At 43.8% G+C, this 23,404-nt stretch overlaps 2 protein-coding genes and 1 long non-coding RNA gene across 4 annotated transcripts in view; 1 reads left to right on the forward strand and 2 right to left on the reverse strand.

Moving 5' to 3' along the window:
• Positions 1-2,307, reverse strand: part of LOC116446330 (protein mono-ADP-ribosyltransferase PARP14-like) — a 19,404-nt gene extending 17,097 nt beyond the window's left edge. Inside the window, exons 1-3 of one of the 2 annotated variants that reach the window (XM_032113941.1) lie at positions 2,016-2,307; positions 340-479; positions 215-248 (exon numbers count right to left, since the gene is read on the reverse strand). In XM_032113941.1, coding sequence (XP_031969832.1) covers positions 215-248; positions 340-479; positions 2,016-2,214 — 373 coding nt within the window. In that variant the 5' untranslated portion in view covers positions 2,215-2,307. Of the gene's footprint in view, positions 1-214; positions 249-339; positions 480-814; positions 900-2,015 lie in introns of those variants that run through there. The other variant, XM_032113942.1, reaches the window with a different exon arrangement.
• LOC116446337 lies at positions 886-4,808 on the forward strand. Its single transcript, XR_004241143.1, has 3 exons — positions 886-1,321; positions 3,551-3,700; positions 4,685-4,808. It is a non-coding gene; the product is annotated as an uncharacterized LOC116446337 (long non-coding RNA).
• On the reverse strand, positions 4,319-21,830 carry LOC116446329 (protein mono-ADP-ribosyltransferase PARP14-like). The gene is made up of 19 exons (XM_032113940.1): positions 21,594-21,830; positions 21,385-21,491; positions 21,270-21,303; positions 20,182-20,256; positions 19,269-19,466; positions 18,816-19,100; positions 17,679-17,915; positions 14,503-16,748; positions 12,776-13,009; positions 12,268-12,489; positions 11,217-11,298; positions 10,133-10,282; positions 9,540-9,602; positions 8,327-8,494; positions 7,262-7,480; positions 6,569-7,162; positions 5,974-6,119; positions 5,260-5,434; positions 4,319-5,032 (listed from the first exon to the last, which is right to left on the reverse strand). Exons 1-19 carry the CDS (start codon positions 21,790-21,792, stop codon positions 4,743-4,745), a joined length of 5,724 nt encoding a protein of 1,907 aa, XP_031969831.1. The 5' UTR covers positions 21,793-21,830; the 3' UTR covers positions 4,319-4,742.
• Positions 21,831-23,404: the final 1,574 nt, after the last annotated feature.

Consider the following 23,404-nt stretch of genomic DNA (forward strand, 5'->3'; position numbering starts at 1 on the left):
CATCTGTTCCACTCTGTCCAATGAAGAAAATACCGAAAGCCAGGCTGACCCAACGAAGCAATTGAGAGCAGCATCTGAAGATTTTCAGGTTCCTCTCTAGTATAACTAAAAAACATATATGACAACTTGGAGAACTGGAGCCATGTGTGGAGAAAAGCACCAACATTTTTGTTTTATGAAGAATCAGCACACAGAGTGATGGATAACATTTTACCTTTTGTTTGAAGGTTGCTCATGGCATCCAAAGCCTAAAATAAAATAATAGCCAAATATCAGTGACAGATTAGACACTCTCACCACTATTTCAAAACTCTGGTTAGGATTACAATTTTTGTTCACCTTTGTGGGAACCGATTTTTCTTCAAATGTCTCCACTCCAGTAGCTAGTGCTGTTTCAGGCTCTGTGACAATCAACCTCAATTTTCTTTCTCCTCCCAAATGCAACTGATGAGAATGTCTCGCAAGAACTCGTTGCTTGACTAAATAAAACCAAAAAAGCCCTGAGAAAATCTGAATGGAAAACCAGCTTTACATGGCATGGCACTTTCCCACCACTACATTATGACACCGTCGCGATTTGGGAATGGTAGTCTGCAATTTATTGTTTCCATTGAAACACGCCAGACCTCGCCGCTTGCTCACTTCCCTTCTCCCCTTCTCCCTTCCTCCCCCCTCCCCGCGCCGTGGCAGGATGGAGAGAACTGAAGGCACGTAAACGTTAAGGATTACAGGATGAGATGAAAACAATTGACTACAAGCAGCAACGAAGTAAGAAAAACGAGCATGAACAACACCAATACTGATAACAACAGACTGTGCAACACAGGCGAGCGATTCACGTTGCTCATCCGACCGCACACTAAGCAAAACCCCGGAAGAACTCCCTCTCCTTCCGTGCCCGCAGCGCATGGCTGGAGCGGGATCGAATATCCCCAGGCAGCTGGCTGTGCTCCTCCTGCCTCCTGGAGAAGTTAACCTCGCCTTGGTCGGAACAAGGATGTACAGATACACTGTCCCGCGAAATGAAAGAGCTTTAAACTCATAACACTGACACAGTATGCACAGGCGTTTTTCCTTAAAAAAATCCCGGAAGAACAGGAGAGGACAGTACTCCTGCGAAAACCCGCCAGAGATGCAAAACTCGGCTCTAGCATGTGTTTCATAGCGGTACCCGGGGAGTCCCGGTACCAGCCCCACGCCTTGAACATCCTCTTCCTGACAGTGCCGAAATGGCTTGGGTCTGTATGTCCTGAACTTACCAGCCGGGAGAGCCAGCAACTGGGAAGCATGTTAAAGCAAGAAAAAGAAAAATTGTATATAGGTATGTGGGTGTATCTGTGTGTTTCTGCATATACGTGCCTGTGTACATATACATTTAACCCAACTGCAGCTAAATCCTTTCCACTCTGCTGCAAGTTTATAAAAATATGTCCATGTTTTAAATATAATATTTATATATATATCTCTGTAACTAATCTAATTGTTAGATTAACATAAACTTTACTATTCCGAGTGCAGTCTAGAGAATACTACTGTGCATCAAGATGAATATGTATGTATATGTTCCTCCTGGGATATATTTACTAGCTTACAGCCTTTATGCCAAACATAATCCAGAGGCTAGTACTAAGCATCAAATCTAAGCATACATTTAAGTAAATACCATATCCTGAGTTAGAAAGGACCCAAAAAGATAATCGAATCTAAGTTTTGGAGCTGCACAGGACATCCGCATGAATCACACCATGTTAACATACTATCTACTCTATATTGCACAGTAGGGGATGTATACAACATATTACATACTATAGATACTGCACATCACATACTAGGCGGGATATATTATTACATCGTATGCAACAGCTAAGTTAGTACATATCTTTTAATTTGCAGGAAGTTTAGACGTGTGAGTTACGACCCCAGCACCCCCGCAGAGAGCCCACACACTAATCCATGTCCCGGCCCCTGCCCTCGCCGGGTCCCCTCACCCCGACCCCCCCGGCCCGGCCGCTCACCCTCGGGGCGGGCGAAGCAGACGAGGATGTGCCCAGTCCCGATCCCGGTGCCGGCCCGCAGCTCGCACTCGCCGCCGCCCGAGCGCTTCTGGCTCTGGAAGTAGCAGAGCAGCTTCTTCCTGAGCGCAGGCGGCGGCTCGGCGGGGCCCCAGTCCCCTCGCACCAGCAGCGGGAAGGCGCACGGACGCTGCCCCTCCATGGCCGCCCCGATGGCTCCTCTCCCCGCTGCGTTATCGCTTTCGATTCCCCTGCACCAAGGGCGCGGCTTTTCCCGGCAGGCACGGGGCTGTCGTGTCTGCCGCCTATCGCCACACACCTGCCCCAGGCCGCCTCCTCGGGCCTTCCGGGCACAGCTTCACACCTGCGCCCTTACGCTCCTCTCCCCCGAGGACATCCAAAGCACATCCATCACCTCCTCAAATGCCCTGGCTGCTCCTGTGCCGGGGGCTGGCAGCCCGTCTCGCTGTTGTCCCAAGAGAGGTTCTTCCACCCTGTGCGCAAGAGGCCAATCCACACACACAGTCGGGGCATTTGATTCATCCACAGTTCTGCACAGAAAGGGGGGCTGGGTGGCAAATCCACAAAGCCAGCACAGCGACTGCCATAACTTTTTCACTCTTTGTACATTTTAGCAAAAAAGAAGGCATTAATGTTCATTGGCTACATGTAACTTAGTTCTCTTATTAATTAGTATTCTATCTTTCAACACACTTGCTGAGTTGTCTTTGTTAGTTTCTTCCTTATCTTGGGGTTTTTGCCAAATGTCCTTGTGGCCTGTAAATTCTGCATTCTTTGTGTCTGCTATCAGTGGTAAATCCTTCTTCCCAAGCTTTGTTAACCTCCCCCTAAGTCTCAAATCACAGAAACATGCTGAGCCCTAAATCTTAATAAGGCAATTCTACTAACAAGTAATTTGTCTAACACCTGGACATCAGTTAGAGCTTACTTGCTAGCTGCTTTTTCTGAATCTGCTATTCATGGATGAAATCTCCTTTCTTGTTGATTGCACCTGAATATGTACAAAGATCAAACACCAAAGAACATGGTTCCTTAAGAAAATTTTTGCATATTCCACGTTTTGCATCATTGCTGCCAGAGGAACAAGATTGGGGTGGAACAAGTTGTGTCAGGGGAGATTTAGGTTGGATATTAGGAAAAAGTTCTTCAGTCAGAGGGTGGCTGTGCACAGGCTCCCCAAGGAAGTGGTCACAGCACCAAGCCTGACAGCATTCAGGAAGCATCTGGACAATGCTCTCAGGCACATGGTGTGACGCTGAGGGATGTCCTATGCAGGGTCAGGAACTGGACTTGATGATCCTTGTGGGTCCCTTCCAATTCAGCCTATTCAATGATTCTTGGTCCCCTTGTATGCTCCTAGCTCTGGCCTTTGCTTGTTAGAATAAACCCATTTGGAAAGCAACATCTCACTCACAGCCTGCACATAGCCCAGGGCTACAGATTTCTGCTCCATGCTTGATGCCCTCGGCACCTCTAATGCAAGCACTGGTGAAAAAACACCTTGGTGTCCTCTGCAGCTTCTTGTGGTACTGGGGAAGCTGAGACCTGATGCAGTACTGGCTCCTGGGGAGAATGGTCAGACTGGTACCAGTGATCCATCAGCTGCAGTGAAGCACCTGGAGCCATCTCCTCTGGCTTCTGGCACGCTGATAAACCACTGGCCACAGGTATTTGTTATGGGGATTTAATAAGTTTATTCATTGTACAAGTAAAACTTAAGACTTTTGTCCCCCATACCAATATCTTGATTTCCAGCTCTGGGTTAAATTGATTTCAACGCACTTGATTTCAGCGATTTTCAGTGGTTAGAAAACTGAGACAGTAAAAAGCAAAAAAGCCCAAAGGGAGCATTCCAGTGCTGTCACAGAGGAAGTGATGGGATGGGTGCAAATGCATAGCCTGAAGTTTATGGCTCTATTGAGATACTTGACTTGCAGATTCATGTTATTTCACACCACCCTCCCTAGAGAAGGTGTCCCTTGGCCACAGTTACCCTGCAGTAGTTATTGCTCACATGGACACACCAACCCACGGTAAAACTTCAACAGTAACCTAACTCTGTAAAGAAAGCATTGGAAGATTTTTTTCTCAATCATACAACCAACCAAGTCAAACCCAATACATTCAGAGGAGCCAAGGGCTCTTTAAAGTTGGAGGTGCTGCAAAGCAGCAGGATTACTGTATTAAAACCAAGTCAATTCGTATCTGTAATGTCAAGTCCAGTGAAGTTCACTGGTTGAAAGCCAATGCTAAATGTCTGAAGAGGTTTAGACAAACACAAGCCATTAAGTACAACTGGTTCATTTATTGAAAACTGCTCTAACATAATACAATATGAGATTGTAACTTACAGAGTGTAAGAAGGCATCAGAAATGCAACACTGAATAGTCCATGGCTGCATTATCATTCATATTCCCCACCAGCACTTAGGAAGGTCCTAAGGCTGTATGGGAAAGCTGATACAGTACAAAGGCCCATTATGTAATCTGAAAGGTTTGCAGTAAAATATTGTGCTCAAGTGTTAATATGCTCAGCTGCTCCAAGTATAAACAAGCTTCAGGGGGATCAGAAATTGCCTGAGATTGCTTGAATGGAAACAGAAATGAATTTGATGCAACCCTTTATTGTTTCTGTTGTGTGTTTTTTACAGGTGTTTCCATCCTACATAAAGGCTGAAAGACATGCAGTTGTGGCTGCAATCAAAATACTTATCTAGTGAAAGTGATAAGGTATTCTGGATAAGCTTGAATGTCATTAAAAATTATGAACATGGATGGCTGGCTCACGTTATCAGTTGAACTGTCATACAGATCTACGGAGTTGCCAGCATTTTTTGCTGCTGGAGTAATTGCTCCTCTTATCCCCTGAGAATATTCTCCAACAAGGACTCGAGCCAAGTACATGTACTTCCTCCCATTCACATCTGGTTTAGAGTAGGTGTCGTGGGCAGAATAGCTGGCATTAACAGCAAAGTATGTTCCATTTCCAAAATTTGCAGCTGTAGTCAGAAAAAAAAAAAACGTTTGTGAGTGTTTCAGTAGCAGCAATTCTTTATCTGCCATGTTCAGAGCCTGTGAATCTCTGGACAACTCTGCTTTTTATTTGCCATAAGGAGACACAACAAAATAAGTAATTTTGCATACAAGGCAGGATTATACAGATGGCATGGAAAGTCAGTCCTAGCCCTATTCAGGAAAACAAGAGTTGTTTTGAAAGTTACATTACCGTGCATTCCAGCATAGCTCCGGTTAAATCCATGTTTGTTAATTAAGGTTAATGACTCCTTACTCGTCCCATGGAACAGCTTCTTCTCATTCTTTCTGCTGCCATTTTTTTTATCCATCTCACACTTTTTTATTTGGTAGGCCTTCCAAAAATATGGGTTCTGTACCCTTTCAATCTGTGAAGTTTGATAGCAAGACAGAAAGAAAGAAAGTGGGTAGGTTGCTGTGATGAAAAAAGTTAGCCTATCAATTATTCAACCTGCTTCCAAGATTCCTCTCCTAGCTCCAATGCACATATACCAGATGATGACAGATGTTAGTCAAATCCTTCCAAACTCTGGCATGGCAGATAGCAGAACCCAGCCCAAACCATGAGACAAACACTCCCTGGGAAACAATACAGGAGGCATTTGCAGGTTTCCAGGCCATAGATGCCTGCTGGGCCTGCACAGCACAAGTGCCTTATGTGGGCAAAAGATGTGTTCTGCTACAGCAAAAACCATTCCAAGGAAGGGCACTCTCCCCTGGAGCTGAAGAAGCGACTACTTAAGAGCTGCTCCAAATACCTCAACTGCAACATTAAACTGATTAGTGACAGCCAAAAAGAGTTGTCCAACTTCAGAAATCTCAGGGGAATTATTTTTCTGGTTTTATTAGTAACCATCATCACTTGCCATCAAGTTGTTTATGCTCAGAAATGATGACTTGCTTTTACCTTTTCAATTTTGAATGACTGACAGGTCCGCAGAAACCTTTCCTGCACGTCTTTATACTCTTTTGAGTTTGGTTTTAGTTCCACTATTTTGGGTTGCTCATTTTCCATAGGGTCCCACGTAGGAGGGAGCATCGTTGACTTTTGATCTGCAAAAGAAACATGATCAATCATATTCACCCAAATCCCCTGCTTAAAATGAAATATGCCCTGCTATAAATCCTTCTGGAAGTCCATACATCTTGCTTATGGATGAGTCAGAAAGAGGTATCTCCTTGAAAAGGACCAGTAGTAAATGGAAGAGGGTATGTCTCAAGAACAGAAGTGAGCCGAGAGCCAGAATGACAACTGCTACAAGAAAATTATTGCTAGTAAGCCTGTTAAGAACATCAGAACACATTACTCTCCTTTCAAAATATTTTAAATAGCTGCAAGGTTCTTTTATTTCCCAATTTGGTTCCTTTCTACATTCTCCAGAAAAGCACCTGCACAAAGCTCCTAACAGTATTTTAAATATTCTCATCATTCCCTTCTCCTAACTGGATACAACCCAGGTTTTCACATAGGAACATCAGTCTGTCAAGATGCTTTTACTTACCTTCAGATTTGTCAACACGTATAATGGATATCTCTGTTCCTTGGGCATCCACAGCAGTCTTACGTTCCATATCCACTGTGTGTGTTTGCTCACCAATGGTGACTTCAATAATTTTCTGCTTTCTCATGTAAGCATTTTCCAACTCCACATTTGTGAGACTGTTGAAGGGCACATAAGAACCCTTTGCAAAATATTTCCATTCGATTAAATTTTGTAGAAGTTTTGCCTGGATCTCTTTCTCTTTAGCAGCTTTTACCCTGAGGATCATTTTATGAACAGCTAAAGAAGCCATGCAGACATCTTTTGTAACCCCTGAAATTTCAATAGAGGTACCCTTCAAATGAAGAACAATTTTTAATCTCTCTTCTAGGTCATCCAGTTCTTCACTCTCTTCTTCACCGAAATGAGAGATAGACTCATCTACAATTTCTGTTTGAGATTGTTCTTTTGAAATTGCACCTCTCAGCCACTTTTCAGCTTCTTCCACTTCTTTTTTATTTTCACCACAAATCTGTACAACAGCCAGGTCAATTTTCTTTTCCAGAACCACTTTGGTTTTTTTCTTTGGGGGACGTTTCTCAGAGCTCCAGAGTGCTACATTGAAATACATAAAGATTGTAATCAATATTAATCTTTATTAGCTGGTGCTAAATGGATTGAACTATAAACTGCACTTAGGTGACATCTACTTACATTTAGTCATGTGAAATGCCTTGGAAATCAACGATTTGAATACTGTTGCAGCAGACTTTTCTCTTTTCTGCATGCTTGCATGGAACACACTCATCAGATGTGGCTGAAAGATGACAACTTTAATACTTTTCACAGACGGAGCAGAATTCCATTTTGCAAAGTCAGTTACTGCATCTATCATGTTGTCAGCTACCTCAGCTGGATTGCGGCCTGCCTCTCCTGAAAAAAGTAGCAGATATTTTGCTCTAAAAAGTGTTAATAACTGTCACAAATTATTAAAATATCTTTAAAAGAACAGCTATGAACATGCACAATCACCTGGATCATAAACAGTTCAAGAATAACGTCAGGCTGGCAATTAGGAAAGGTTTCTATTTATCAGGCAAAGAAAGTTGGGGGAAAATGGAAGGGAAAAATGGAAGTTTCCTTTTGTTAGCATGGCAACCAATCAGGTTATGATGGAGATGATATGTCTTGGGTAACTAATAGGCCACAGGCCTGCTGCTCAGTGGCCCAAGTAGTCCATTCCTTGCTCAAAATGCAAGCCTAGTTTTATTCATGCAAGAGGTTCCCACATGCATAGGGTGCATTTCTGGATTCTCCCACTCCAGGGATTTCTACCAAACTAACTGAAAATAACAAGAGAAGAAAAAGGGACAATCTGGGCTTTCTGACAGGTTCATGTTCCATCCGTATCAACCCTACTTGTGCAGCTGCTGGCCAGAGGTGCATCATCAACTAATTTCAGCAACAGAGAACTAGGTCCCTGGCTATTCTCTGATGAGCTGCTCACACATACGAGGCTGCAGGTTCTTCAGGAAGCACAGACTTACCTTTGAATCCCTGTCAGCAATGAAGTGCTGGCTTTAGAACACTCTTGCTCGTTATGTACTGGAGCACTGCAAGGAGTGAAGCTTTCTAGCTTTCATAAGCCTCTAATAACATTTTTAAAGACTGCAGTTTCCAAATGTATTTTCACCAAATAATAACCTCTCCAGACAAATCATATTTATCACATGCAGAATCACATGCACTGAACCCTTTTCAGAAAAGGGAGACACAGACCTGTTCCAATTGCTGGGAAGGCAACAGAGGTATACTGCTGTAGTTCACACTCCTGGAGCACCTGGGAGACCAGCAACTTGATATCATTTTGGGCAACAAAATGAATGATTTTTTTGCATGGCAGGTTTCCTGCCTGGGTGATGATATAGTTCTTGTTAGTTTGCTGGGCTGAAACATAAGTAGAAGAAAATAATCAACAATTATCCCCAACACAGATGTGTACTAGTCCTCATTAGAAAAAATAAATAGTGACAAATATACCCCAGGATAAGCTTCGTGTCTTCTTCCATAAAGTGAGCAACCCCTCTCTCAATTTTCACTTTCAAGGCACAAGAACTCAATTTATGTTTGGAAATATTTGCCTTGTTTGGCAAATAAATAAATTTAGTGTGTGCCTTTAGTTGCCAGGTTTGCTCTATAAACTTGGAGAACTTCATGCAGACTATCACTCTGTCTTCACACACACACACACGTGTGCCATCCACCTCCAGGCCACCTAACCCAAAATACCTTCTTGGCCTATGCAAGAGAAGCCTGTTTACCTCTCATCTCTTCCATGTAATTCTTTTCCTTTGGTTGGTCTTCCAAGCTGACCTCCACACCTGCATATTTCCCCCTTCCCTTATTTTCTGGGGTTTTAAATCACATACTCATCCATCTTTGCTCCTCTTTCATTATAGTTGTTGTCCACTAGCTGAATTTGGCCTACAAATAAAAGCCTCTTCTGAGGCAGGAACCCAGCTTCACGCTACTGAAAAGTAGTCACCCACAGGATGTGGCAGTGAGTTACTAGTTAGGCCAACAGCACACATCTTCTCACCAAGAAATAACAAAAGGAGTTGCAACTACACAGTTGTTTCCAGTGAGAGATGGCTTCTCTATTAACATTTTTGCCAACATCACCCCTTGCTCATGGCTCTGTTCAATGTTGACTCTGTTTTTATCACAGAAATCTGGATTGGAATAAGAGGATGCAATAACTAAGAGATTTAGATCTTTATGTATTCTTAGAAGCAGTCTCCTCTTGAAGATTTTACTTTTCTTTCCCTCATTAGATGTTTTCCATATATCACATTAACTGATTAAAAACTAGTTGCCACAACACAGTGCGTAATACAGATGGAACTTCAGTAGTCAGTACTGAGAAAATATTCCAAGAGATTCCCTGCTGTGCATTAACACCTTTGGAAACATCAGAAATGTTGTACCATACCTAGTACACCACATTCATCTTCAACTGCTTTTCCAGCACCATTCAGAATTGCTCTGGAGACACCTTAAATGAGAAGAGGCACATGAATCCACTGTTAACTGCTGTTAAAATCCTATCTGAGGCAGAATTGTATGCCTCATCACATCTAAAATATCTCAATTCTGATAACATTACAGATTATTAATGAAAAACACTGTAGCCAAAATTTTAGCCTTATATGCTTTTCAATTCAAATTGATGTTGAAAGTACCTAGCAAGTTTCACTAAGGTCAAAACCTCATTGAGGTTTGTCTTCTCCTTTAGTCTGACAGATGTTCTATAAAAAGATTATATATATTAAAAAAATTATTAGTTTCCCTTTCTTCAAGACAGTCTTAAACATTCCATCCTGTAACACAGATTAACAAGAGATAAATAAAGTTTCAGATGCTTCCTAATTGAACTTTTGTACCCTAAGAAGCAAAACAGAAACTACATTGTGAAACAAAAAAAAAAAAAAAGGTTTCAAGTATTGAAGGAAGTACTTCCTCCTCTTCTTTCCCAGCCCTTCCAAGCACACACACTTTTTTCACACATAATATCAACTGAAATACCTATTTTGAGGTTGAAGGTTTGGTTTGTTATGTTTACAATGACATCTGCCTCCTCCTTGGTAATATCACCTTCTGCCACCTGGAACACGATGGAGCCGATTGTTACTTCGAGCACATTATGTGCTGAGGTTGAAGAGATGGCAGAAAAATCTGCAGGGAAAGAAACACAGACCCTGAGCAGAAGGGAGTGATGATGTAAAAGATAAGGGACCTTTTCATGGGTACAATGCCTACAGAGACCACAGTTTGGCTACACACTCAGCCTGTAAAAAGGATTGCCTGCCATGCTAACTGAAAATCATTCCTTCTCACAGAGTCTGTACTCAACCTGCACTCATTCTCATCATTTCTGTTCATGGTAGGATGGCAGGGAAAATGTGTTTTGCTGCACACCTGGTATGCAGACACTACTTAGAGACATTTTTTACTGTTGTAAAACTCTAATGTAAGAGAGAGCAAACTTTCCAAGTCTCACTCCCTTGCTCCTGTATCTCATAGTTTCCAGGCAGGTTCTCTACTGCTTGAAAAGGTGGAACTTTTTACCCATGTGTTACTTGTAAAATCATAATTAAGTTTTCAACATGTAACTCACTTTTTTACAGGCTGCAGCTCCATTAAGATGGATAACACCAAAGATATTTCTGTTTGGTTTTGCTATTCATCTGAACATGTAAAAGACTTAAGAGTATTTCAAAGAGGCCACTTTAACACACATAATCAGGAACTCACTTGCCTTCCCAGGGCAGAGGAAGACACTGACTTGTTCACAGTTTAATCTACTGCTGCAGCAATAAAGAAGAAGCCCTGCTTACACCTTTGACACCTTATAGCTTCTGCTGTTCTAATTCATAGGGGCACTATCCAGATAAGGAATCACAGATACACTTTTTTCTCAGCATCTCTAACACTAGTTCAGACATAACAGACACTCAGCCTGAAAATACTACCTTTACAGCAGCCACTCAATTTTGGGAATGCTCACCAAACAAGTACTTAAAACATCCATAATAAATGCATTCCCTGGAATACTTTAAAATTTTTTTTAAAAATCAGTAGGCACACAGCTTCTGTGAAACAAGCTTACCTGTGCTTTGGCTAGCCTCATTTGGAGAAAGCTGCTGCACTTTAACAGCTGCAGACCTCTTTTCAAGTTCATCTGAAAATTCCTAGAGAAGGAAATGACAATCAACCCCTGTAGAAGTCTTTACACAGTAGAAATAAAGGTTTGAAAAGCTAAAAAGCATTTAGAAAGAGCTGAACACAAATTACTTCACGCCATCTGCCCCAATGCTGATGGCCAGTCCTGACACGTTGTTCTCATAGAGCAAGGCTATTCAGTGTGAGCAACACGCAGAACTGCAAATAACTGAGCCAAAGCTCTAGTTACCATTCCACAGGGATACAGCAGCAGAAGGCATCCTTATACTGAGTGAGTAGTTTACACTAACTCAGCTCTTCCAGGTAATGCCACCATTCTCTATGCACAATAGCTCCGGCTTTGAGGCAGTAGCCTTCAAGTTTAGCCTTTCAAAATGTATTAGCTCTTGCACAAAGTACAGAAGGCAACAAATACAGAAACACTTATCTGGACATCAATTCACAGTGTGACTGCTCTCTTTGGGTGTGAAATGAGTAACGTGAGCATGGATATAAATTTATGCTAATGTAACGCTGAAGAAAGGGGGATGCAGAATACTGATGTTTCTACTGCAGAAGTTTACCAGCACAGCAAACCTAGCACAATTTTATTCCTCCTAAAAAGACACCAGCATTCCATTAAAAGCACACCTTTTTTCCAAGGATACAGGCACTGATGCAGGAGTTACAGCAAACTTGTCTGATCTACAGACTGAAGAATTAGGTGAGCTCATGAGATAAAGAGTAATTACACTTTCGTCTGTATTATTCCCAGGGAACAGAAAAGGATAGGAAGGGAGCAGGACTGTACTGGATAGGTGGGAGGTAGAATCAAAAAGAGAACTGTCAGTATAGACGAGAGACTGTCAGCAAACCTTTTCTTTAGGATAAGAACAAGCACCTTGTGGATTCTTTGAAGATCATCATCTAGCCAAGTATCATGAGAGAGACCCAAATAAACCAGCATATAATAGAGAGAGGAAACCACAGTAACTCACCTGAATATTAGCCGTGTCTTTTGGATGCAACAGAAAGTGAACTTCTTCAAGAGAATTTACTCTATTTTTACTACTGAATTCAAATACTTTGTCAAACAATAATTTAGCAACAACAGATCTTGGGAATTCTAATTTCCCTGTCCCAATTGCTGGGAAAGTAATTGATTTCAAAGACAGTTCTTCAGCAATCTCCAGGCATTTTGTGATTATGTCACCCAAGACCTGTAAAGCACAATTATTTTTTCAGTTACTGGAGGTAATTTTTTTCCCGATATGTGCAATGTAACACTTCCCCTTTTAGCTGTCTCTTGGTATTAAAATACAATTCATTCCATACACATGGAATTCACAAGGAATTTATTAGCCAACAAGGGATCAGCTCCACAGGTAAAAAGAACGAGTCAAACTCTCTCAATCTTCTATGACACTGTCCCCCATTTCAAAGGAAAAGTGGCATTAAACACACTATAAATCCCAGACAAAGTCAGGCAAATAAAAACCCTTATACCTTTGAAGGTGTGTCTTTCTGGGACCACATAGGTACGACAGCATGAAGCACAACACTGCAAGCTAGACTGTAACCTTTTGTTTTCAACACAGATCCTTCATCAGGTGTTCTTCCTCCGCCTTCTTTTTTCAAGCCTGTCTGAAGCATTGGCCCTGCCTTGCTTAGCAAAGCTCTACCAAGTGGCCCTTTATCAAGCTGGAGATCTTTGCCAACACTGACGACGACAATGGATGTCTGAAAAACACACAAGCAAAAACTCTAGCTTGTAAGTATCAAATTTAAATTTTGCATTGGATAATCAAATACAGCCTGCCTGATGGTTTACAAGGTAAATTTTTGGGACAGCAACCAGAGACAACAAAGTTTTGGAATAAACCAGAAATTATGCTCAATTCTAATATCATAAGCCTGCCCAAAGAAACACAAAACTGAGTTAACAATGAAATTTATTTCAGCCCAATGGGAGAAATGTAACAATTCTGCATTCCTGGTTTATGCATTCTACCTCCATTTGAAAAACATTTATGCACGTTTGTTCTCAAAGAGAGGCTTGCAGACCAAAATCTGAGTTCACTGAGGTAGGCAGGGCCTCCATGCATGGCTGGTTTAGGGGGACAAGAAGATGTTAAAGACAAACAAGACTGGGGGTAATCTAAGGAGAAAGAAGTGAGAAAAGCAGTAACTTAGGAATGAGAGAAATACAAAGGGCACTGAACATTGTGTCAAGCCCTATATTTAGCTCCTCAGGAAGGGCCCCTATACACATAACATATATTCTGCCCTGGCCAACTGGAGGAGCTGCATGCACAAGCTGTGGGAGGCATCCACTCCTCAGAGATTTTGCAGGCCAATATGGGAAGGGTCCTGGATGGAGTTGCTTCCAGTATTGGCAATTGCACTAAAGTATCTATCAGCCAGCTAAGAGAAATTCAGTGCAGGAGGCAACTGGAAGTCAATTAGTGCCACTGGTTCTCCACAGGAAGTGCAGTACCAGCTGCATGTTTCACGCCAGTGTTCGCCAGTGACATAACAAAGACCAATATCCCACACATGCAGGGAGAACATGCCTGGCTGTGGGCCTGGCCTCAGATGTTTGTGTCAGTGCTACCTTGAGAGCACCTGGAAGCACCAGCTACTCTCCCACAGCAAGGCACTTGCTTTAACCAACATTGAGCACCCTCTTTTGCTTTTGCACTAGTACCACCCTCCCAGAATCAAGATTTCTGAAAAGATCAAGGCTGCCTGAAGATGGTTCCTGCCCAGCAAAGAAGGGTCAGGAGGGTTTGGAGCCCAGAACAATTCCTGCTGACCGCCATCGCTTCTGCTAAACTGTTATGTACCACGTACCACAGGGATCTCTGGAAATATTCAAAAGCTATCTGGACACACAACCTGCTCACTAGGGAACCCTACTTGTACAGGGAGGTTGGACTAGATGACCTCCAACCTTAACCTGCCTGTGATTCTGTAATCTGCATGCCTCTACATCAGTAGATGACAAAATGCAGTGATGCATAGCCATCTGTACCCCCCATGTAAGACAGTAATAGCAATTCTTGCTACCAGCAGTGATAACCGATTTCAGTAACATGTAAACATGTAACATTGCCAGTTACAGACTATGGTCTACAGCTGGTTGTTTATTGGTTTTGTGTTTGTTAGTTTTAAAAAAAAGACACTAAAGAACCCACTTGGAATTTCAACAGATGATAATTTAGAACACTTACTGTAGCATCTTCAACACTTCCTGTTTGCACCACAATGTTAAGGCCTTCCTCAGTTGTTATGAATGGGAAGTTCTTGATATACTGAGAAATTTTCCTCTTCTTAGGTTGAGGAGCTGTACTGGCCTGATGCAGTGACATGTGGGAAGGTGAAAAATCTGGAAACACTTTTCTAAACGCCTTGCTGAAAGCCTGAATGTTATCCTGTGCAAAAGCCACAAGATGAACCTCCTTCAAGCTGCAGGTGCCCCTGGATTCTTCCAAGGTCTCCTTGACGGAGGATACAATTGAATAAGTACACAGTTCCAGCGGGAAGCCAAAGATCCCTCCGCTTATAGCAGGCAGAGCTATGGAACAATGATTGTATATTTCAGCTAGTTGTAGACATTTTTTCACTGTCTTTTTTAACAACCACGTGCACTTTTGTGATTCCTCATTGCTCCACCTGGGCCCAACAGCGTGAATGACGTTCTTGCAGGGCAGTTTCCCGGCGCCCGTGATCACTGCGCAGCCGGGCTGCAAATTCCCGTGCTTCCTCACCAGCTCATCGCACTCCTCCTGCAGTGCTGGGCCAGCCGCTCTTGACAGCGCATCAGCAAGGCCACCGATGTGTTTTAGGTTTTCATTAGATGCATTCACCACAACATCAACAGGGTAATTGCACAAGTCAGCTTCATAAAGCGCTATCACAGTCTCATCCATGGTCACCTGCATATAGGGCTTGCCTCTGTTACTGTGTTCTTTCTGTTCTCCCAGCTGCTCTTCCAGTAGGACTAAACACTTGAACACTTGTTTTGCATGTGCAGCCAAAAGGTGTTCTTCCTCTTTTATATATGCCTTAGCTCCTGGTGAGTCAATTACCACACGCTTAAAATGCAGGCCAGACAGAATTCGCTCAACTAAGCTGACTCCCTCCAGCACCACTGTCTTTGGTCCACTCAAGGATATAACCTCACCGTTTTTCTGAGGGCTGAAGTCAACTTTCACACCTTTTTCTTGTAAGCCAGCCCAATCACTGGCCTTCTCTTTCTCAAAAAACTTTAGGACTGCAATGGGCTTTCCTCCAATGACCCTTTCCACCTGTGTGTTTTCATCTATAAATTTGGAAAGTTCCTCAAAGGCTTTTGCTACTGCTTGAGTGAAACCAGCAATCATGACCTGACTCTCTGCCTGAGTGACTGTGACAGCTTCATTAGAGCAGTTTTCCTTGGTTAGCATGTACCATTCCTCCTTCTGGAGGACTGACTCATCCTCCAAATCAATGCTTTTGTAATCCAGTTTCTTCTTTATTTCTTCCTCTGCTTTGAGGAGATCTTCAGGAGCACTCCCTTTCAGGATGATATCTCCCATGCCAAGCTCATAAAAGGCACTAATTTGTTTTGACATAAACAGGCTCTGAAACAGCGTTTCATTATCAGTATTCTCTAAAAACTGAAAAATGCAAGGGTGGACATTAATTGTTTTCTTTACCATTTTGTGTACATGATCGAGTATTTCCCCTTTTACTTTATAAACTTCCTCAGGCACTCCAGATAGGTTAATAACCTTCTGCAAATGATCATAAGTTATTTGCAGGCCGGGGAACTCTGTACAGAACTTTTCTTCAAGACCAGTACTCTGTAAAATTCCATATTCCCCTGGATTCACTCTCTTTACTTGCAGTTCAGTTCTTTGCTTTTCTCTTTCAATTTCTCTGGTGGTCTTTTTGATCAGCAGCTTCAGTTCTTGTTCAACCTTCTTCACAACTTCTTTTTCACCGACTAGAACATGTAAATCATCGGAAATATGTGGGATCATCAGAACTTTATCATGGGGAAAACTGTTTCTAATGGCTTCCCACACCTCTGCGCTTACTTGACATTGAATTGCTTCGTATTTTGATATGCTGTGAGAAAATGCTGTGGAAACTTTTTCTTTCCATGCCTTGACCAATCGAAATACTGACCTCTTCTGCTCAGAAAAAATAGCTGAAGGATGCAAAGTAACTTTTGGGTCTGCACAGAGGGGTTCAGGCCACATGGGCACACAATTATACTTTGCCATTTCATGATCTATTGCCTCAATTAAGGTACTATTTCCTTGCAAATAATTCCAGATATAGGGATCCAGAGGCAATGTAACTGGATCTGGCTTCTTTATCTGTGGCCCTTCCTTTCCATATAGAGCTGTTTCCAGCGAGGTGTAGTAAGGATAGACAGAGATTGGTGTTTTGTTGAGTGAATGCTTCTTTGCCAGGATATTTGTTACATCTAAAACAAACAAACAACCCCCCAAATTATTAATGTCAGCACTTAAGATCTTACATTTTGTTTTGGTTTTTTTCCATTGTTTGGGGTTTTTAAAACTGTATTTTCTATATAATAATGTTTGTTATTTTTAAGAACATTTTTAGATTAATTTCCTCCCCTTCCCACATAGAAATAACTCCAAATTTTTGAAGAATTACTTATTTTAAATGCCAGAAAATAAGCTGAAGAGAGACAGTCAAGCACAATAGCATCCACCTCTGGGAGGAGGTGTGCACAGTCTCTGCCTCCACTTCTCTTATAGGCTGTACTTGTAGTGCCCAGCTCCACAGTTGTTTGGGCTATTACTCAGCCATTCAAACCACAGCTGCTCTGTTTCCCCCCAAAAGACCATCTCTTTCCTTCAACTTCCCTTCATCTTTCCCCTTCACAGCAATGCCTCCAGCTTCTCCCTTGTCCTACACCTTCCACAGTCAGTCATCTTCCTGCCACTGACTGGACAACCCACAGCACTTCCTCTCCAGCCAAAGAGCTGTCCAAGAAACTGTCCTGAGATGAGCCAGACAGCACATGTTGCCATGGGCAGCTGGTGGCCAAGGTGGCAGGTGGGGGGGAAGTCCCCTGTGCCTGTAGGGCTGTGCATTCTCCACAGAACTCAAACTGCAACCTGAACTCTGTAAGGACCAAGGCCTGGGTGAAATAAACTGTTCAGAAAATGAAAGAATTCTATGCCCTATGCCCAGCTGGTCCAAAACTGAAGCTTGCACTCCAGTTAACAAACAAAACAAAACACCATATCTGCCGTTTTACAAAGGCAAAACACCAGATCTGCCGTTTTACAAAGGCAAAGGAGGCATTTCTCTAGAAAATCCACATTTTGGTCTTTAAATGAGAGGTTCTCAAAGAAATAAGGGCTCTGCATTTCTGCATTACCTTTTTGGTCACCAAATGTAATGATAGCTGCATCTTCATCAGGCAGCTGTTGAACATCCACCACTTGTGCACCTCCGTACTTCTTATTTTCAAAGTAGACAGTTATATAGTCACTGGGTGTGTTGGGTGGTATATTTTCAGCCCTAACACTTCTTGTTTGCTCAAGGCACCGTGCAGTAATGTGTTGTTTCCTTGCTCTGTGGTTTTGATTAAGCATTTGAACAAATTCCTCTGCATCTACAAAGAGAAAGGAGGAGAAAAAGAAAAGATAAAACTCGGAGCTTGCTTTTCTACCATGATCTTAGCAGACTATCACTGTGTGCACTGATCAAAGCACTGGACTATAAAATAAGCTCAGAGGTGCCCACAAAGCTATTTCTTTCCACATACTCAGTATCTGTCCCTTAGTATTCCCCTCATTTGTTGACTACAATGACGACAGCCAGAATTTGCCACTAGTTTTCCTACTGACTACCACCAGGTCTCTTTAACCTCAGCAGAAAACAAGATCAGGTTCATATTTGGGCTATGGCTTTGTACTAGTACAACTAGTAAGACCCAAGTTAACAGTTCAAATTCTCTCTCTGTTTTATGATAAATACATTCTCATTTTGGCTACTTCCCCCCTGTTATCCTCACAATGAAAGACAGTCAAATCACTTTTCTATCTATCAAGGAAAAACAATTAAGTTTCTTAAAAGATCTACTTATTTCCCGAAGGCTACCCCAAAAATTTAGGACTGGAGCATGATGTGAGAGACAAATCATTTCTAAGGCAGAAAAACCTACATCTTCTCAGAAGGACAGCTTTAGGCAAGGACAGCTTTTACCATCAATCTGTTCTCAGACCAAGTACATCCTTCATTGCTTGTTTTAAGTTATAGTTTGGTTTTAGTCCTACCTGTTGTGTTAACTATCCAAACCAGAGCTAGCTTTCTTTCTGACTTGCATTGGCCTCTACACCTCACAGATAAAGGTTATGGCATTAACTTTAGCAGAGTAAATCCTCCTTTAAAAGGACACAGTATCAGATCAAACCTTAAAAATATGAAAGAAAATACTCCCAGCTTAATCTCACACACATGCATGCAAACATGTAGCTAATAAGAAAGAGCTTCAACTCTGACTCCTCCTTACCAGTATCTCCAGTAAAAGTAACTACAGCAGCACATAACTCAGGTATCATTTCCACACTGAAGTCACCATCATTCTCTGACAAGCCACTGATATTCTCTACCAGCATAATTAACATGCAATCTTTTGTTGTCTCCTTCACATTTTCCAGCACAACTGCGGTGGGAAGCAGGGATCCTTCAGAGTTCTCCACTTGGCATGACTCCCAGGAAGTCTTCACTTGCCATGGTTTCACAACCAGATCAATTTTATTCAAGTGATGCTTTCTTTTCAAAACTTCTTGGGCATCTAGTCCCACAGAAAAACAGAACTGTCACAGCAGAGCAGCATGTTAAATAATAGCAATAGTACATTACTTCTGCTTGGAGCAATACCCATAAAGAGATCCTGCACCAGCAAAGGCCTATTTTTAAAAGGCAGCTTAAGCAGTGTAACACCCATAACATACAATCATACCTTGCTCATCCTGAAAGGTGATGATCACTTGCTGATCCTTTTTGACAAAGGACTCAATGGTCCCCCCACCAGACTTCCTTTTATTTTCAAAGTACATTTCCACAATCTCATCTTCTATTTCCTCCCCGAAGGCAGTGGTTACTACTACAACAGAATTCCTAGAGGTTGCTTTCTCTGCTTCCAGTTTCTCACATGATTCTGAAATAAAAGATCATACCCTAATGCCTTAGGCAAAAGTTAAGAAAAAAACCAAGCTTCTCATCTTCAAAGCTTTCATGCCAATTATTGTTCAGATCACACTTAAGGTCAGGGAAAGAATAGGGTAAGAATCCCAAACAAGTTAAGCTATCACTAGTGGGAGTTGTCTATCAACATGTGAGGAGAAAACACTTCAGATCATCACCAGGCAAGGACAGCAGAAGTAAAAGACACAAAAGCTTCTTCACAAACCCACAATGAGGGGAACCAGTGCTCTTCTGCCTGCACATGCTCTCCATTCACAGTTCCAGACATTGCTGTGGGTCACCTGGGGTCTATACCTGCTGGCTGCCACGGCTGCTCAGGTGTACCTGGGGTACACAGCTCCCAATGTTCCAGCACAGGTCGCCCCAGCAAGGCTGGCAGCAGCTGGGAAGGTCTGGGTAGGGACAGCCTTAGCCAGAACAAAGGCCAGCATCCACTGCTGTTCCCTAAGGAACTGACCTACCTGAGGCAGCCAGTGAAGTGCAGGCTCTAAAGGGACTCATAGAAAGGAAAAAATACATTTATTTCTTTTAGCCTGGGATAACAATTCCTACACTACATTACACAAACAACACAAGCCCCGAGGGTGAGAAGGGCACTACTGCAGCAAGAAAGTCCAGAAAACCAAAGGAACAAGAATACAATGGTCACCACTGGGTGACTCACTCACCTGTCTTCTCCTGCTGAGTACACACCGGAGTTTCCTTATTCTGGCAGATGGGAAGAGACACCTGGGGTTCATTAACTAGAGATAAATGACAATGATTTCTCAGTTGCTGGGTACTTCAAGAAGAAAACAGACACATTCATGTACACCCAGGAGCTAACAAAGCCTGAATTAAGTTTCATTTGACACTGTCAGAATCACAGACTTTCACAGACTCCTCTTTTTAAACCATATGGTGAATTGGGTTACAGAAACACTCTGAGTTCAAGAAGTCTTGGGCATAATGTTAGCACACAGTCATGCTGCATGAACCACCGTGAGCAGGTCCTGCCATGGACTACAGCACTTTCCTCACACAAAAACAAAAAACCAAAAAAAAAAAAAACCCAACAAAAAAATTGAACATGAGAAGTGCTGAGGACATCCGCCCTTGGGAGGGAAGTGTCTTTGAAAACTGTGACCTCTGGAAGAGCCTCTGTCATGATGTGTTTGGCTCAGCATGACTGCTCAACTTCCTCGTTTAGAACAAGAGGAAATGCAGCTACATTAGAAAACAAAAGATAGTGGAAAGATTGACCAAACTACTTTTCCAGCCTGTGCCCTCAGCCCTCACCTGTGCAATCATCCTGCTACGCACAAGCAGGTACTTTGAAAGCAGAGCTCAGCGGTCTTTGTATTAGCCCTGTGTGTATGGATTACTTCTGTGTATACGGATAGTCATGTATTGATTAGCTGTGCATTGGCCATGTATGTGTATTGATTAGTCCTATGTGTGTGTATTAGCCAGAAGTGTATTGAGTAGCTGTGCGTGCATTGATTGTGCAGTGTATGTGTGTATTAGCCGTGATACCGCGGTCGGTCTGTGCAGTGCCTGAGAAGTGGCTCGGGGGCAGCACCTTAGGAATTCCATCGTGTTTGGGATTTGGGAAATGAAGGGGGGCGCTGGGGAGGAGAATCAAAGCGCTAGAGCGCCATTCGCATGGCCCGGCCACGCAGGGGTCTCCGCCTCCTTCCCCATCCCCGCTCCTCCGCCCGGGCTCCCCGGGCCAGTGCCCCTCCAGCCCCGGAGCCCCGCCTGTCGCAGCTCCTACCTGGCGCCTCGGCCCCGCCGGCCGGTCCCGCGTCCTGCAAGGGAACGAGAGGAGAGCGGTCACCCGCCGTCCCTGCCCAGCCCGCCCCGCGCCCGCTCACCTGCGGCCGCCTCACCTGCGCGGGGTCGTTGTCCGCGGGCAGCGCGGTGACCTGCAGCGACAGCTGCCCTCCGGGCCCCCACACCAGCTCATGGACCGGCCTGCGCAGCACCCGCTGCCTCACTGCCAACAGAACAGGCACCAGTCAGGGGGATGCGGCCGACCCCGGCCGTCGGAGCCGCGGGCATCGCCATCAGCGCCCCCCGCCCCGGCCCGGCCGCTCACCCTCGGGGCGGGCGAAGCAGACGAGGATGTGCCCAGTCCCGATCCCGGTGCCGGCCCGCAGCTCGCACTCGCCGCCGCCCGAGCGCTTCTGGCTCTGGAAGTAGCAGAGCAGCTTCTTCCTGAGCGCAGGCGGCGGCTCGGCGGGGCCCCAGTCCCCTCGCACCAGCAGCGGGAAGGCGCACGGACGCTGCCCCTCCATGGCTGCCCCGACGGCTCCTCTCCCCGCCGCTTTCGGTTTCACTTCTTGACGGGGAAACCTGAGGCGCCTGGGGCTCCGCCCAGTGCCGGGAACACGCCTCCTCCTCCGGGCCCATCGGGGCGGCCAGGGGCCCCGGTCCCCGCCGCGCCTTCTCACGGGGGCAGGACACGCCTCTCACCGCCCTCGGAGCGCGCCCGGGCTGCACAGCCTATTGTGCCTACGCAGAGTCGCACAAGAACCGGCTGTCACAGTGTTTTTCAGCCCCTGAGCTTATAATGGTTAACCACTGGCTAACACTTGCTCTCCCTGCCTTAGCCTTTGAAATGAAGTCATGATGCAAAGTAAAATTACTATTTTTATCATTCTTTGTCAGAGATGCTTCCACAACCGTAGAAGGTTGCAATGAGTGCTTACTTCAGACCAACTTGTCAGCTAGCTAAGTGCTCAGGACTTTCCCTTGTAAAGCTGTTTTCAGCTATTTGATGCTGTATATTTTACCCTTATGGCCAAATATGGGACACTAAAATAGCCGATACATGAAGTTTTTTCCCCTAACTTCACTGAACATCCATTCAGGAAATGGATAAATAACCAAATGTCATTAAAAATTGACATGCATCATCAGGATCTACGTGTCATCACTCTGCTGAGTGACCCATGGAGATGCCTTTGTTTCTTGGTGGGCGACTGATTTATCTGTTACTTCCTAATGCACTGTTCTCCCCACAACCAGCCCAGGGTCTCCTCCCCTGCTGTAACCCTCAAAAAATCCCTGACTGTGATTGCAAATTGAGTACATTTAATCCTAAACTGTACAGCTAAGATTAGAAAGTAACAGTCTGTACAGCTGGTCATAGGATAAAGGCTTCAGGAGATTTCTGTAACAATCACCAGGACTCTGCTCCACAATTCAGCCTGCAAACTTTGGCACAGACAAAATGGGAGCCAGTGAGTTAGTTACCCGATGGGGGTCTGACATCAGTGAACTGGCCTGCTGGGACAGAGAGACCAAAAGTGGCTGAGATGATTTGATCGTCACAGCTGTCTTGGTCTGGGACAGAAGTATTTTCCTCTTGGTAGCTGGTTGTGTTGTGGACTCAGTGTGAGAACAATGTTGACAACACGCTGATGGTTTAGTTGTTGCTGAGGAGCGTTTACCCCAAGCTGAGCACTTTTCAGCTTCCCATGCTCTGCAAGCAGGCAGATGCACAGGAAGGCGGGAAGGAGCATGGCCAGGACAGGTGACCCAAAGTGGCCAAAGGGATGTTCCATACCACAGAGCATCCTGCTCAGTACAGAAACTGGGGGGAGTCAGCTGAGGGGGAGGATTGCTGCTCAGTGACAGGCTGAGCATCGCTCAGCAGGTAGTGAACAACTGGACTGTGCATCACTTGTTTCTTGTGGGTTTTATTACCCCGTCTCTCTCTCTTTTTCATTATAATTATTAGTAATAGTGTATCTCATTTTGTTTCAATTAAATAAACTGTTCTTATCTCAATGCACAAGCCTTTCCTTTCCAATTCTCTGCCCACCAGTGTTGGGGGTGATCCACTAATACGTAGTGGCTGGCTGGGGTTGAATCACAATGACAGCTTGTTTCTGTGTGCAGAAA

Source organism: Corvus moneduloides, chromosome 7, assembly GCF_009650955.1.
Source record: "Corvus moneduloides isolate bCorMon1 chromosome 7, bCorMon1.pri, whole genome shotgun sequence".
In the NCBI taxonomy this organism is placed as follows: Eukaryota; Metazoa; Chordata; class Aves; order Passeriformes; family Corvidae; genus Corvus; species Corvus moneduloides.

Coding starts and splice junctions, on each gene's coding strand:
- LOC116446329 (XM_032113940.1), bottom strand. CDS start 21,792: ATGGAGGGGCAGCGTCCGTGCGCCTTCCCGCTGCTGGTGCGAGGGGAC. Junction 9,603..10,132: donor AACCTTCAACCTCAAAATAG/GTATTTCAGTTG, acceptor TTCTCATTTAAG/GTGTCTCCAGAGCAATTCTG. Junction 6,120..6,568: donor ACGTGTTGACAAATCTGAAG/GTAAGTAAAAGC, acceptor TTTCTTTTGCAG/ATCAAAAGTCAACGATGCTC.